At 39.3% G+C, this 15,271-nt stretch overlaps 1 protein-coding gene across 28 annotated transcripts in view; it reads left to right on the top strand.

Moving 5' to 3' along the window:
- The window catches only part of RHOT1 (ras homolog family member T1), a 72,084-nt gene that overhangs the window by 34,140 nt on the left and 22,673 nt on the right, over positions 1–15,271 (top strand). For all 28 annotated transcript variants that reach the window (XR_013535789.1, XR_013535788.1, XR_004743389.3 and 25 more), the window contains 8 exons: positions 1,689–1,787; positions 2,310–2,418; positions 3,156–3,276; positions 8,080–8,164; positions 8,542–8,687; positions 10,298–10,398; positions 11,880–12,010; positions 13,495–13,578. Coding sequence is in view for 22 of the 28 variants with exons in the window: in XM_008997114.5 (XP_008995362.1) it covers positions 1,689–1,787; positions 2,310–2,418; positions 3,156–3,276; positions 8,080–8,164; positions 8,542–8,687; positions 10,298–10,398; positions 11,880–12,010; positions 13,495–13,578 (876 nt within the window). In the remaining 6 variants the exon portion in view is untranslated. The remainder of the gene's footprint in view (positions 1–1,688; positions 1,788–2,309; positions 2,419–3,155; positions 3,277–8,079; positions 8,165–8,541; positions 8,688–10,297; positions 10,399–11,879; positions 12,011–13,494; positions 13,579–15,271) is intronic.

Raw genomic sequence — 15,271 nt, 5'->3', positions numbered from 1 at the left:
ACTTGACAGCATTTCAAGTACTAGTATATCACCGTACCATGACCTTTTATATTCACTGCATACCCATCATGCCAAAACATGAAAAGAAAAAAAATGGATTTTCCACCACACCTGGCTAATTTTTGTATTTTTAGTAAAGACAGTTTCCCCATGTTGGCCAGGCTGGTCTCGAACTCCTGACCTCAGGTGATCTGCACTCCTCAGCCTCCCAGTGCGGGGATTACAGGTGTGAGCCACCACACCCAGGCTCAAATGGTTTCCAGATGTTTGACTTCTTTCTCTCATTTCTTTCTAATCTCTTTGTATCTTAAGTTTGATCGTTTTCTCACTATATCAAATTACTCTCCCAGAGACCTCATTTAAAACAAGAAGAGGTTATCTGTGTATGTTTGGAAGATAATTATTTTCTTTCCTAGTTTTTAAAGAATTTCTTTTCTGCATTTGAGTTTGAGAGCATGATCAAAGCTGTCATCATTACCATTTTGTAAGCTAATATGTTTGTATTTCCTCACCTTGACATCTCATCTCTCTCATCTAGGTAGAACTGTAAGAGATCTATCTCCAAGCTTAGACAAAGTTTAAAGATCTCCTTGAAGTTTTATCAAAATTGTTGGCAGTGATTACCCTATAGTGTTTATACAGTGTATAAGTATGTGGGCCTTATTTTAAATTAGTCACATATTCTATCCATGATGAATCATAAAACAAAAATTAAGGAAGTTGTCAAAATATATTTCCAGCAGCATTAGTCATAAAAGTTTTAGAGTCACAAAAGGCAAAGTTCTTTTTTTTCTTTTCTTTTTCTTCAATCATACAACAAAATCTTTTTAAAGTATGAATAATTCTTATACTAGGAAGTTAGTAAAATTTTTTACACTTATTAACCAGTGATATTTTGCCACTTGTTTGTGAATAAGTGTATTTTATTTCCCAGCTTTAACATAAAACATATCTCATTCTGCTGCCAGATGGCCGATGGTCAGAAATCAGAAGTTGGGGGAAAGTCCTTAGTAGATTTCAGATTCTCTGTGGACTGAGGGAAGATACACATTAAAAAATGGTTTTTTTTAAAAAATGTGACTAGAAGAATGAATCCCTCCTAAAGAATAACTTCTCTTTTGCCTCTTCTTAGAGGATTTATTGTCATAAGGGGAGAGCTTAACCATTCCAAATACGAGTCTCAGCAAATATTACCTCATTTACTTAAAAAGGCTTGCATATAAAAGTAAATGGCTTTGCTTTAATTCATTTTTTCATGTTGGTTGTATTTGATATTATGTAAAAACAGAATTATTCTCAGCGTTGCTTATGAAAATCACAGTTTAAGGGCCGGACATAGTGGCTCACACCTGTAATCCCAGCATTTTGGGAGGCCGAGGTGGGTGGATCATGAGGTCAAGAGATTGAAACCATCCTGGTTAACATGGTGAAACCCCGTCTCTACTAAAAATACAAAAAATTAGCTGGGCATGGTGGCACGTGCCTGTAATCCCAGCTACTCAGGAAGCTGAGGCAGGAAAATTGCCTGAACCCAGGAGACGGAGGTTGTGGTGAGCTGAGATCGCACCATTGCACTCCAGCCTGGGCAACAAGAGCAAAACTGTCTCAAAAAAAAGGAAAGAAAGAAAATCACAGTTTAAAATCCTATTTTCATTAAAACAATTATTTCTTTTTTCCATGATTTACAGATGAAACCAGCCTGTATAAAAGCCCTTACTCGTATATTTAAGATATCTGATCAAGATAATGATGGTACTCTCAATGATGCTGAACTCAACTTCTTTCAGGTATGGTCCTTTATTTCAGACATTTGCGTATCTTTTTTTTTTGCTGATAAAAGCTATAAAAATATATTAGTTTAAACAACAAGAATAATGTGTTACAAGTTTCCTTCACATAAAACTATCTTTCACATCTACCTATATAAGCCTTTACTTAGGCTGTAAAACTCTCTCATGCCAGGAATTGAGGGGATTTTGATAGCTTCATTTCATGGTATAAAGTGGGCGTGTTAAGGATGACTTGAAGTCTGAACTCTGAATCATTTTGCTTTGTTCGTTTTGAATAACAAAGCTATACAAAGAGCCCTGTGTTTTAGAAACAGGATGGAAGGAATTGGGAATGTTTCTTTCTCTCTAAGTATGACATGTTTTTTACTTAAATAATACAAAGTGGAGACCATTCCTAATGTAGTATGTTTCATTGGTTGCAACTCTTGGATTTAATGTTGCTTTGTAGATTATCATTTTATATTATTTGTGGTTTTAATGCTGGTTTGTTTTAAAATATATTTTTATGTGTTTTGCTAGAGGATTTGTTTCAACACTCCGTTAGCTCCTCAAGCTCTGGAAGATGTCAAGAATGTAGTCAGAAAACATATAAGCGATGGTGTGGCTGACAGTGGGTTGACCCTGAAAGGTGGGTGGATGGTATTTTTCCCCCTTTTGAAACCTAATATTTTCAAAATTTGGCAAAAGGTAAAGGTTTTTATTGCATTATTTATACTTTAAGCAAATGTTACTATTTAATAGTATGCCTAAAGTCTGATTTGGGTATTTAAGAGTTGGAAGGGACAGGCCATTGTTGGGGATTATCATCTTGATTGCCAGTATAAATTAGAGGTAGCAAAATTGGTTGGATCGCAAGGATACAGAGGTCCACCTGAGGGAAAGAGATATCTGGAACAAACAAATATATCTTAAAATTCTTCCTACTCATAAGCAGCCTTTAAATAGTCATTATTTTTAGGGAATTTTTTCTATGAGTCAATTAACCAGCTAGAATGTTCCCTGGAGAATATATTATAGAGGCACAGTGAAGTTAATGAAATTGAAAATCAGAATTTTCCATTACAGAAATAAGCTCAAAGATCTGTAAAACACTATTCTCGTATAACTTTGTGCATGTCAGTTTATTTCTTGAGATGTACAGTTGGTCATTTCCTCCAGTGCTCTCTCTTACTGAGCTGGGTGTGTATGTGAAACAACTCAGAAATCAGCTGTTTCATTGAGATACTTGTGAATTTTGTTTTGCTTCGAGCTTTACTATGCAAAACTAGCATCCATATGTTCATGAATCAAGTTCTTGCCATTATATTACATGCTTTTCTCCTATGTGACTCTGTATCCTTTATTTACTAATTTACTTTATTTCAGGTTTTCTCTTTTTACACACACTTTTTATCCAGAGAGGGAGACACGAAACTACTTGGACTGTGCTTCGACGATTTGGTTATGATGATGATCTGGATTTGACACCTGAATATTTGTTCCCCCTGTATGTACCTTTGGTTTTTTCCTTTTTAAAATTTTTTATTGAGACAGAGCCTCACTATGTTGCCCAGGCTGGTCTTGAACTCTTGGGTTCAAGCGATCCTCCCACCTCAGCCTTCTAAATTGCTGTGATTACAGACTTTGAGCCATGCCCAGTCACCTTTGGTCTTCTAATTGATTTTACTTGCTAAATATATATATATTTTTTAAAGATGGGGTTTCACTGTGTTGGTCAGGCTGGTCTTGAACTCCCGAACTCAGGTGATCCGCCCGCCTTGGCCTCCAAAGTGCTTGGATTACAGGTGTGAGCCACCATGCCCAGACAACTTGCTAAATATTTTTAAGGCTTATTCAGCAGATGGGGAGGTGGGCCTCAGGCTGCTTGGGGATAATTTAGATTATAGCAGAGACTTATAGCAGGATTTCTCAACCTCGGCACTATTGACATTTTGGACCAGACAGTTTTTTATTGTGGGTGTTCTATGCAGTATAGGATGTTTACCAAGTCAATTGATGTCAGTGACACCTCCATTTGTGACAACCAAAACTGTTCAGAAATTGCCAAATGTGCCCTCTGAAGCAAAATCATCCCCAGTTGAGAACTACTGATTCCCTCATGGCTCAAACTTTTCCTCTTCTTGTGAAGACTGCAAGTACCTTTTTGGTTCATTTTGCTGAGAAAGGGAAAAACAAGATGCTAGATAAACTTGTTTTGGGAATCAAGGCATCTCAGAAATATGTTGGTTAACTTTTTTCTTACAATGTTCTTCTCCCTTAGTTTTATAGCTTGTTCTTAGCTTAAGTTGAAGTAGGTATTTTCTTAAGTGACTGGTCTATTTGTGGTTTTTTTTTTTTTTAAGAGAAAAGGTCTCACTTTGGCTAGCTCACTAAAACCTCGAACTCTATGGCTCAAGCAATCCTCCCACTTCAGCTTCCCAAATAGCTTGGACTGTAGGTGTGCACCACCATGCTTGGCTTTCATTTATTTGTTTGTTTGTTTGTTTTCTTTCTTTCTCTCTCTCTCTTCCCTCCCTCCCTCCCTCCCTCCCTCCCCTCCCTCCCTCCCTTCCCTCCCTCCCTTCCCTCCCTCCCCTCCCTGCCTCCCTCCCCTCCCTCCCTCCCTCCCTCCCTCCCTCCCTTCCTTCCTTCCTTCCTTCCTTCCTTCCTTCCTTCCTTCCTCTTTTTTGGTAGAAAAGGGGGTCTCACTATGTTTCTTAGGCTGATCTGGAACTCTGGCCTTAAATGATCCTCTTGCCTCAGACTCCCAAGGTGCTGGGATTATAGGCATGAGCCACCATGCCTGGCTGGTTATTTTCCTTTGATAATTCTGTGTTTACGTTCTATTTGTTTACAAATGGACCCAGTGCCATCCCCAAACGAGACTGCCTTGTTGTAGGATCCCTCTTTTATACCCCAGGGAAGTGAGATTTTCAGGGATGATGACTTCCTGGGATCTGGCCTCAGAATCTAATCATTCTTCTTCACTTTTTCTTTGGCACATTATCTTTATGGTGCCCTTTTATTTTAGCATAGCACCTCCAGCTAGCTCTGTAGTGATTTACAAAGACGGTTGTTTTTACTTCTCCATTATTGAGGAAGCAAAGTTTTTTTCTTATTAAATTCTTAGTCCATTAATCAGTTCTAAATGGAAACTTCCTTTGACTAAGTTACTAAATTGTGACTCAAGTTAATTTTCTGGATTTTCAATAAATACATACTGATGAATTAATTTGTTTTAGGACTCTCATTAGGTTTTCTTTTCTGTGTCATTTATGTGAATAGATAAATTCTCTGGGAGGTTGCTTATTGCTTTCTTGAGTATGACAGTTAGGAAATTCCATGTCTTATGGCATTGTGGCTTACACTAATCATCTCTTTCAGTTTTTTTTTAAAATCCTCTTTGCCTTTAATATTCTGCAAAATAGTTCCCTGGAGCTACTACATTAATCTCTCTATCCTTAAGAAACCCTCTACCTCTCTCTCTCACATTGCTACTAGATTAGTGGATAAATAAATACAAATTTGGCTCTGTCACTTCCCTTCAAGACAGGATAAAACCCAAGCTCCTGCCCTTTTTTTTATTTTTAAGACTCAGTCTTGTGCTTGCCCACCAGGCTGGAGTGCAATGGCGTGATCTCGGCTCACTGTAACTTCCCAGGTTCAAGCCATTCTCCTGCCTCAGCCTCCCGAATAGCTGGGATTACAGGCACCTGCCACCACACCTGGCTAATTTTTGTATTTTTAGTAGAGATGGGGTTTCACCATGTTGGCCAGGCTGGTCTTGAACTCCTGACCTCAAGTGATTCGCCCGCCTCAGCCTCCCAAAGTGTTGGGATTACAGGTGTGAGCCACCATGCCCAGCCTTTTGTTTTTTCTTTTTTTGAGACAAGATCTTGCCTGTCTGTCATTCAGGCTAGAATGCAATGATGTGACATTATCACAGCTTACTGCAGCCCCAGCCTCCTGGGCTCAAGCGACTATCCCACTTCAGCCTGCCAAGTAGCTGGGACTACAGGCATATGGCCACTATTCCCAGATAATTTTTAAATTTTTTGTAGAGAGGAGGTCTCCCTGTGTTGCTCAGGCTGGTTTCTAACTCCCAGGCTCAAGAAATACCTCCTGCCTCGACCTCCTAAAATGCTGGCATTACAAGCGTTAGCCATCACACCCGGAGTAAAAGCCAAGCTTCTTAATATGGTTTAGGGTCATTCATGATCTGTTCTGCTCATGTACACTTCCTGCCTTCATTCTGGAAGTCAATACCAAACTATTTGTAGTCCATCAAGCATATGTTGTTTTCTACACCAGTCTTTTGCCCATGCTATTTTCACCTCTTCCCTTTCACCCCAACCTAATTAATGCCACATCCTTCAAGTCTTAATTCAGGTGACAGTGTTTCTCAGCAGCAGTGTTGAGGTTTTTCCAGTCCCCAGGACAGAGATGCTCCCTTTCGTGTGACAAGGATGTGACCCAGCATCCTTGGCTTATACATACTTAGCACCTGCCTCATTCTATTGAATTGTCTTTGTGATACACCTCCCACTTGTTTGTGGTTCCTTGGAAGTGGTGAGCCTGGCTTGTTTTTGCCTCCCTAGTACCTAGCTCAGTACCTTTTTTTTTAATGGAGTGTCACTCTGTCACCCAGGCTGGAGTGCAGTGATGTAATCTTGGCTCACTGCAACATCCACCTCCTGTGTTCAAGCAATTCTCCTGCCTCAGACTCCCAAGTAGCTGGGATTACAGGTGCATGCCACCATATCCCCAGCTAATTTTTGTATTTTAAGTAGAGACGGGGTTTCACCATGTTGGAGACTGGTCTCAAACTCCTGATCTCAAATGATCCACACACCATGGCCTCCCAAAGTGCTGGGATTACAGGCATGAGCCACCAAGCCTGGCCAGTACATTTGTTTTTTGTTTGTTTGTTTGAGACAGGGTCTTACTGTGTCACCCAGGCTGGAGTACGGTGGTGCAAACACAGCTCACTGCATCCTTAACCTCCTGGGCTTAATTTAACCCTCTGCCTCAGCTTTACCAGTAGCTGGGACTACAGGTGTGTGCTACCATGCCTGGCTAATTTTTAAAATTTTTTGTAGGGCCGGGTACAGTGGCTCACGCCTATGATCCCAGCACTTTGGGAGGCTGAAGCAGGCTGATCATGAGGTCAGGAGATCGAGACCATCCTGGCCAACATGGTGAAACCCTATCCCTACTAAAAATACAGAAAAATTAGATGGGCATGGTGGCGCATGCCTGTAGTCCCAGCTATTCAGGAGGCTGAGTCAGGAGAATTGCTTGAACCTAGGAGGTGGAGATTGCAGTGAGCCAAGAGTGCACCATTGCACTACAGCCTGGGTGCAAGACTGTCTCAAAAAAAAAAAAATTGTAGAGATGGATTTTACTTTGTTGCCCAGGCTGTTCTTGAATTCTTGAGCTCAAGTGATCCTCCTGCCTCAGCCTCCCAAAGTGCTGGGATTACTGGCATGAGTCATCATGCCCAGCACTCAGTGCATTTGGTTAATGTTTATTTATTTTTATTTTTTTATTTGTATTTTTAGGAGTGAAAGGGAGGGAAAAGGAAGGGCGGGAGAGAAAGTGTAGGGGTTAATGTTTGTTAAACTGAATTTGGGTTGGGTAAAAAAGGTCAGATCAGGTAGAAATAACTTATCTTTACATAATTTTCAAATCATTACATATTGGAATTAATATGAAGCTCATAAGTATGACTTAAAATTTGTTTGTAGGAAGAGCAAACCCATGACAGGTAAATCAATATTATTTGTAAATTTTTTATATTAACTTGTCCTTCTGATATTTAAGAAAATGGGCCTGGTGCAGTGGCTCATTCCTGTAACCCCAACACTTTGGGAGGCCAAGGTGGGTGGATTGCTTGAGCCCAGGAGTTTGAGCCAGCCTGGGCAACATGGTGAGACCCCATCTCTACCAAAAATACAAAAATTAGCCAAGCATGGTAGTGTCCCAGCTCCTCAAGAAGCTGAGATGGGCAGATCGATTGAGCCTGGGAGGTTGAGACTGCAGTGAGCTATGATCATGCCACTGTACTGTAGCCTGGGTGACAGGGTGAGACCCTGTCTGAATTTTAACAAGAGAAAAAAAGAAAATGTTTTTATTTTGGAATGCCAAAATCACTCCAGAGAGTTTCCTTGGGAAAGTCTAAATGATACCAAGTGAAGATATTCTTGTAAAATGGTGTTACTTCACAAAAGACTTGTTGCGATTTTATATTCATTTCTTAAATTTTAAAATTTGATTAATGATTTATTTTACTCTTGAATTTTTTCAACAGGCTAAAGATACCTCCTGATTGCACTACTGAATTAAATCATCATGCATATTTGTTTCTCCAAAGCACCTTTGACAAGCATGATTTGGTAAGCTTTTAGCTGTAATTTTCCATAAACCATAGCAAAATATTTTTCTGTGAATTATGTAACTGTTCCCTGAGCTATGGGATGTGTACGTCACATACCAAAAACTGCTTAACCTCTCTATGTTAAATTCGCAAAAATGTTTTCTGCTGTTTACCTTTGTTGTTTGTTGTTTTCTCAAGATGAAAATGTCTAATTTCTAATAGACTCTCTTACAGGTTTTGTTATATACATGTGAGGAATTTTCTTGATAAAATGTAAAATTTCTTTTCATTTGTTAAGTAGTTTTTAAAAGCATAGCTTTACTACATTAGGGGGCTTTTGTGTTGGGAATTATTCTCCTAGATATCCAAACATTGTGTATCTTTGTGTATCTTCAGGATAGAGACTGTGCTTTGTCACCTGATGAGCTTAAAGATTTATTTAAAGTTTTCCCTTACATACCCTGGGGGCCAGATGTGAATAACACAGTTTGTACCAATGAAAGGGGCTGGATCACCTACCAGGGATTCCTTTCTCAGTGGACGTGAGTATAGAGCTCACCTCTTTCCTCTAGAGTTACAAATAGTTTAAAATTATGGCATATTACATTTGTCACTTTGTAAGCTTGTGAGGTCTTATAAAATGCTTCAATCATAATTGCCTCTAAGCAAGATTAGCTGCTGATATCTCTAAGATCAACTATAAATGTTCTGTAAATTGATCAGGAAGGGATTATTTTCTTTTGGATGGTATACAGGGAAAAAGTAGTAAGTCTTACGTGAAAAGCGACTAAATTTTAGTAGTTTTTTGTTTGATTGAAGGATTTGGAAATGTCATTGCTACTGCACAATTCTTACTCTTTCAGAATATGAGGAGAAGCATATTTTACTTGACACTGAAGACTTGTTTTGTTGTTATTGTTTGTTTTTAATGAACTCTTTTTTTTTTTGAGATGGAGTCTCACTTTGTTGCCCAGGCTGGAGTGCAGTGGCACAGTCTCAGCTGACTGCAACTCCGCCGCCTGGGTTCAACCCATTCTCCTGCCTCAGCCTCCTGAGTAGCTGGGATTACAGGCAAGTGCCACCATGCCAAGCTAATTTTTTGTATTTTTAATAGAGACAGGGCTTCACCGTGTTGGCCAGGCTGGTCTCCAACTCCTGACCTCGAGTGCTCTGCCCGCCTCAGCCTCCCAAAGCGCTAGGATTACAGGGGTGAGCTACCATGCCTGGCCTTTTAATGAACTCTTAGTAAGATTTTGTGAGGATTTGTCTACAACCTAGTTGTAGCATAGTTGATATTATGCCTAGGGTATTAAGGGAATCTTCTGATCTTGCATGGTGACGTAATTGCTTTAGCCTTAACTTACTCAACATTAGGATCTTTTCTTTTTTCAAATATGTAACAAAGGCTAATTTCAGATACCTTTCAACAATTTTTACACCTTTGTCACTTTTTCATAAGTGTTTTATTAAGTCTTCAACTAGCTAATATTTGAAGATATGTTAACTTTATATTAACTTACAAAGTATATCACATAAAATATCCCCACTCTTATCTAGATTTTATCAAGCACTCACCGCTTATCTTTGTGGTCTTGCTGTTTCTGGGTAGATGGAGTAGAGAGAGAAATTACTCACCCTCTTGCATTCTTCTCCCTTTCTTCTCTGCCTTAAGAATGGCAGTGTAGGCCAGGCAATGTGGCTCATACCTATAATCCTAGCACTTTGGAAGGCCAAGGTGGGTGGATCACTTGAGCTCAGGAGTTCAAGACCAGCCTAGGCAAGATGATGAAACCTCGTCTCTACTAAAATAATACAAAAAATTAGCCAGGCTTGGGGGCATATGTCCTGTAGTCCCAGCTACTTGCGGGGGAAGATCACTTGTACCCAGGGAGTTGAGGCTACAATGAGTCATGTTTGCACCATTGCACTCTAGCCTGGATGACAAAGCAAGATCCTAACTTTGAAAAAAAAAAAAAAAAAAAGAAGAAGAATGGCAGTATAGGAAAAACTATGGTTGGGCACATAGGAAATTAAAGTAGTCTGGACAAAAATTGACTGGGTCTGGTGCATAAAGTTTTTTTATCTGTTGGATTTTTTTTTCCCTTAAATATTCTTTTAGGAACTTCACATTTTAAACTCTTCTCTTTCATAGGCTAACGACTTATTTAGATGTACAGCGGTGCCTGGAGTATTTGGGATATCTAGGCTATTCGATATTGACTGAGCAAGAGTCTCAAGCTTCAGCTATTACAGGTAAGTATCTAGATACTATTCAGCTCATGATTAGAGATCTTTTTAAAGACTCCACTTTCAAATGTAACAAAGAGTAAAAATAACTCATCTTTATTAGTCCTCCATTTATACTCTATTAGTTTTCCTTGTCATCTAGTATTTTCTTTTGTGTTGAGGTGCTTGATTTTATTGTTTATGAAAAAGAAAGAGCAGAGACTGCTTTTTGTCTACTCCCTGGGGATACTCCACTGATGAAAATGAGGAAGAGCTATTACTAGTCGATCTTGCATTTTAATTTTCTTTAACCATTAAAAACAATGCCTGTTAACTGTTTTCTGTATTAATACATCTTTCACAGATCTTGTAATGTAAGCCAGGCATTCTTGCCAAGCAATGTGCACCACTTGAAGTAAACCATAGGTATGGAAATAACAAGTTAAGGAACTGATCATTTCAAGAGTTTCTTATACCCCAATTGGTACTTTTATGTATCTTAATGTTAAATAATGTGTCACACTATGGATGTTCTATAACTTATTTAACTATCCTGTAATATGTATTTTTATTATTTTCAGTTTTTTCTATTAGCACTAGTATCTCTGGTGAGGTCTGTTGTAGTTCAGTCTTCAGGTATAGCCTAAGGAGGTCTCTTTACCTCAGGAAAGGATGCCTGCTCTCCTGAAGACATAGCATTTTTTCTAGCCTGCCTCTTTTACAGTTTACATTAGAAAGGCTGGCTAACCCCAAAGTGTGTGTCCCTTTCCCTTTTATGGATACATCTCCAAGAGAGTGCAGATTTGAAATAGCATCTTGTAGTTTATAATATGTGATAGTTTAATCACAGAAAAAATTAGATGGAATATAATCTTGGCTATATTCTTAGTAACTTTCATTCCTTTGGAGGACATTTTCCTTATAAAAATATACTAATTTTATGATGAAATAAATGTTTGGTTGCTAGAAATTCACATTCCAGTCAACTTTCAGAAATGCATTTTTTCCACTAAGTGGGGCCCTTCTGCATTCTCTGCACTTCATTCACATACAGCTTGACTGTTGTACAGTGTGTTTGTTTATAGATCAGATACTTCATAAAAGTGATAAGTGGCCGGGGGCAGTGGCTCATGCCTGTAATCCCAGCACTTTGGGAAGCTGAGGCAGCAGATCATGAGGTCAGGAGTTTGAGACCAGCCTGACCAACATGGTGAAACCCCGTCTCTACTAAAAATACAAAAATTAGCTGGGTATGATGGTGCACATCTGTAATCCCAACTACTTAGGAAACTGAGGCAGGAGAATTGCTTGAATCCAGGAGGTGGAGGTTGCAGTTAGCCAAGATTGTGCTATTGCACTCCAGCCTGAGCAACAGAGCAAGACTCTGTCTCTAAAAAAAAAAAAAAAAAAAAGGGAAGAAGCAGCAATGCCCTATTTTGCAAAAGGTGGAATGGAGGCTCAGTGAATCTAAGTAGTACATATTTAGTGGGGTTCTTTTTTCCTTTTAGTAACAAGAGATAAAAAGATAGACCTGCAGAAAAAACAAACTCAAAGAAATGTGTTCAGATGTAATGTAATTGGAATGAAAAACTGTGGGAAAAGTGGAGTTCTTCAGGCTCTTCTTGGAAGAAACTTAATGGTGAGAGTTCTCATAAAATTCAACTTTATCCAATAAATTTTTATAGTTACAAATTTACATAATGTTTTCATAGCCATTGACCTTTTTAGATAATTATTAGAACTCAGTGGCCTACATATATTAGCCAAGTACAGTCTAAATGTAACATTAATCCTGTTTAACTGTCTTTATCTTTGTTTTATTGGTATTAGCTCTCATTTGTCTTTTTTTAATCACTGTTTAAATGGACATTAAATGACTGTGGATGTAAAGGCAACTAACGCAGTCCTTGGCATGATGTAAATGCACAGTAAATATTTTGAATTGAATATTGATGCTGGGCCTGGTGGCTCACACCTGTAATCCCAGCACTTTGGGAGGCCAAGGGAAATGGATCACGAGGTCAGGAGTTCAAGACCAGCCCGGCCAAGATGGTGAAACCCCATGTCTACTAAAATACAAAAATTAGCCAGGCGTGGTGGTGGCTGCCTATAATCCCAGCTACTTGGGAAGCTGAGGCAGAGAATTGCTTGAACCCAGGAGGCGGAGGTTTCAGTGAGCCGAGATTGCACCACTGCACTCCAGCCCGGACAAAGAAACCAGATTACATCTCAAAAAAAGAATATTGATATCTAGTTCTTACTACTCCCTTGAGTAAGAAGAAGGTTGACATGTCATGTTTCCTTCCTTCCTTCCTTCCTTCCTTCCTTCCTTCCTTCCTTCCTTCCTTCCTTCCTTCCTTTCTTTCTTTTTTTCTTTTCTTTTTTCTTTTCTTTTCTCTTCTTCTTCTTCTTCTTCTTCTTCTTCTTCTTCTTCTTCTTCTTCTTCCTTCTTCTCCCTTCTTCTTCCTTCTTCTCCCTTCTTCTTCCTTTTTTCTTCTTTCTTCTTTTTTTTTTTTGAGGCAAGGTCTTGCTCTGTTGCCTAGCCTGGAGTGCAGTGACATGATCATGGCTCACTGCAGCCTTGACTGCAGCCTCACTACCTGGGCTCAGGTGATCTGAGACTGTAGGCGTGAACCACCAGGCCTGGATAATTTTTGTATGTTTAGTATAGATGGGGTTTCGCCATGTTGCCCAGGCTGGTCTCTAACTCCTGAGCTCAGGTGATCCTCCACCTTGATCTCCCAAAGGGCTGGGATTACAGGCATGTGCCACCACACCCTGCCAACATATTTCTAGATGAGTATTATTCTAGATCGGATCAAATTATACTATAAGGAGGATTGCCAGCAGGTGGCTCTAGAATATACTTTGAATAATACGGATAGTTTCCTTCCTTTTTAGCCATTGCTTGTACTTTATGTAGAACAAATATGCCATCTTTTATTTTAGGTCCTAAGAACTAGGAAACAAAATCAGTATCTCCTTTGTACTGATAAATAGTACACAGTATAGGGAAGAATGCCCTTTTATTTATTTATAACACACACATATACACAGAGGTGTGTATGTGTATTGTTGAAAACTAGCTACTGTAGATACTGAGATTTTCGGTTCTGTTTTCAGAGGCAGAAGAAAATTCGTGAAGATCATAAATCCTACTATGCGATTAACACTGTTTATGTATATGGACAAGAGAAATACTTGTTGGTAAGAAATTCTGTGGCATACAAAAATTATTAATTATTGGGTACATTTTCCTTTAAAAACAAATTGGCTCTAGTTGAATGACTCTATGTAGAACTTGCATGTGATTTTTTTTTTTTGATTTAATGTTTTTTAGAGATGTGGTCACACTACATTGCCCTGGCTAGCTCTTGGGCTTAAAGGATCCTCCCACCTCAGCTTCCCAAGTAGCTGGGACTACAGGCATGTGCTACCGTGCCAAGCTTGATTTTATTTTTTTCTCCTGGTTTATTCATTAGAATTTTTAAATCTTTTGATTTATGTGATGATTATACAGGTATAGATATAAGTACAAATTCATCTGTTGGTGCACTTAATTGTATATTAGCTACACCACAATAAGAAAGTTGAAAAAAATGAGCCTGGCCTGGTGGCTCATGCCTGTAATCCCAGCACTTTGGGAGGCTGAGGCAGGTGGATCACCTGAGGTCAAGAGTTCAAGACCAGCCTGGCCAATATAGTGAAACCCCATCTCTACTAAAAATACAACAATTAGCCAGGCGTGGTGGCACATGCCTGTAACCCCAAGTACTTGGGAGGCTAAGGCAAGAGAATCGCTTGAACCCAGGAGGCAGACATTGCAATGAGCCGAGATCGCGCCACTGCACTTCAGCCTGGGCGACAAAGCAAGACTCCATCTCAAAACAAAAAAAATCTGGGCACAGTGGCTTACCCATATAATCCCAGCGCTTTGGGAGGCCGAGGCAGGTGGATCATGAGGTCAGGAGTTCGAGACCAGCCTGGCTAACATAGTGAAACCCCATCTCTACTAAAAATACAAAAATTAGCTGGGCATGGTGGCATGTACCTGTAGTCCCAGCTACCCGGGAGGCTGAGGCAGAAGAATCGCTTGAACCTGGGAGGCAGAGGTTGAGTGAGCTGAGATGGCACCACTGTACTCCAGCCTGTCAACAGAGCAAGACTCCATCTCAAAAAAAAAAAAAGAAAGAAAGAAAATTGAAAAAAAATGAACTCCCCTTTTACTTTTTTTACTTCTCTCTCTATATATTTTTAGTTTTACTCTAAGTTCTGGGATACACATGCAGGTTTGTTGCATATGTATACATGTGCTATGGTGATTTGCTGCACCAGTCAACCCATCATCTAGGTTTTAAGCCCCACATGCATTAGGTATTTATTCTAATGCTCTCCCTCCCCTTGCTCCTCAGCCCTGACAGGCCCTTGTATATGTTGTTCCCCTCCCTGTGTCCATCATTGTTCAACTCCCACTTACGAGTGAGAACATGCAGTATTTGCTTTTCTGTTCCTGTGTTAGTTTGCTGAGAATGATGGCTTTCAGCTTCATCCATGTCCCTGCAAAGGACATGAACTCATTCTTTTTTACGACTGTATACTTCAATTTAAAAAATATTTATTTTCTGTACTATTGCCTAGAAATTAATATGAAAACCATACTAGTGCTTGGTAGTTTATCTATAATCTGAATCAAGTTTAATTAGCAGGGAAGGGAATATTTAACAAATATGTTAGCCTGAAAAATGTGTGGGCCACTCAAGGCACATTGCCCATGGGTTAGCCCTGCTCTGCAAGGAGCAATAAAAACAAACAAACAATAAAAAAGTATGAAAGAAGGGCTGAAAAGACACCATGAAATATGGTAGAAAGAGGTTATATGCTCTCTATGGAGCCAATCAAA

This window comes from Callithrix jacchus, chromosome 5 (genome assembly GCF_049354715.1).
Source record: "Callithrix jacchus isolate 240 chromosome 5, calJac240_pri, whole genome shotgun sequence".
Taxonomy (NCBI): domain Eukaryota; kingdom Metazoa; phylum Chordata; class Mammalia; order Primates; family Cebidae; genus Callithrix; species Callithrix jacchus.
Note: the sequence above shows the minus strand (reverse complement) of the source record. Positions and strands in the feature narration are given on the sequence as shown.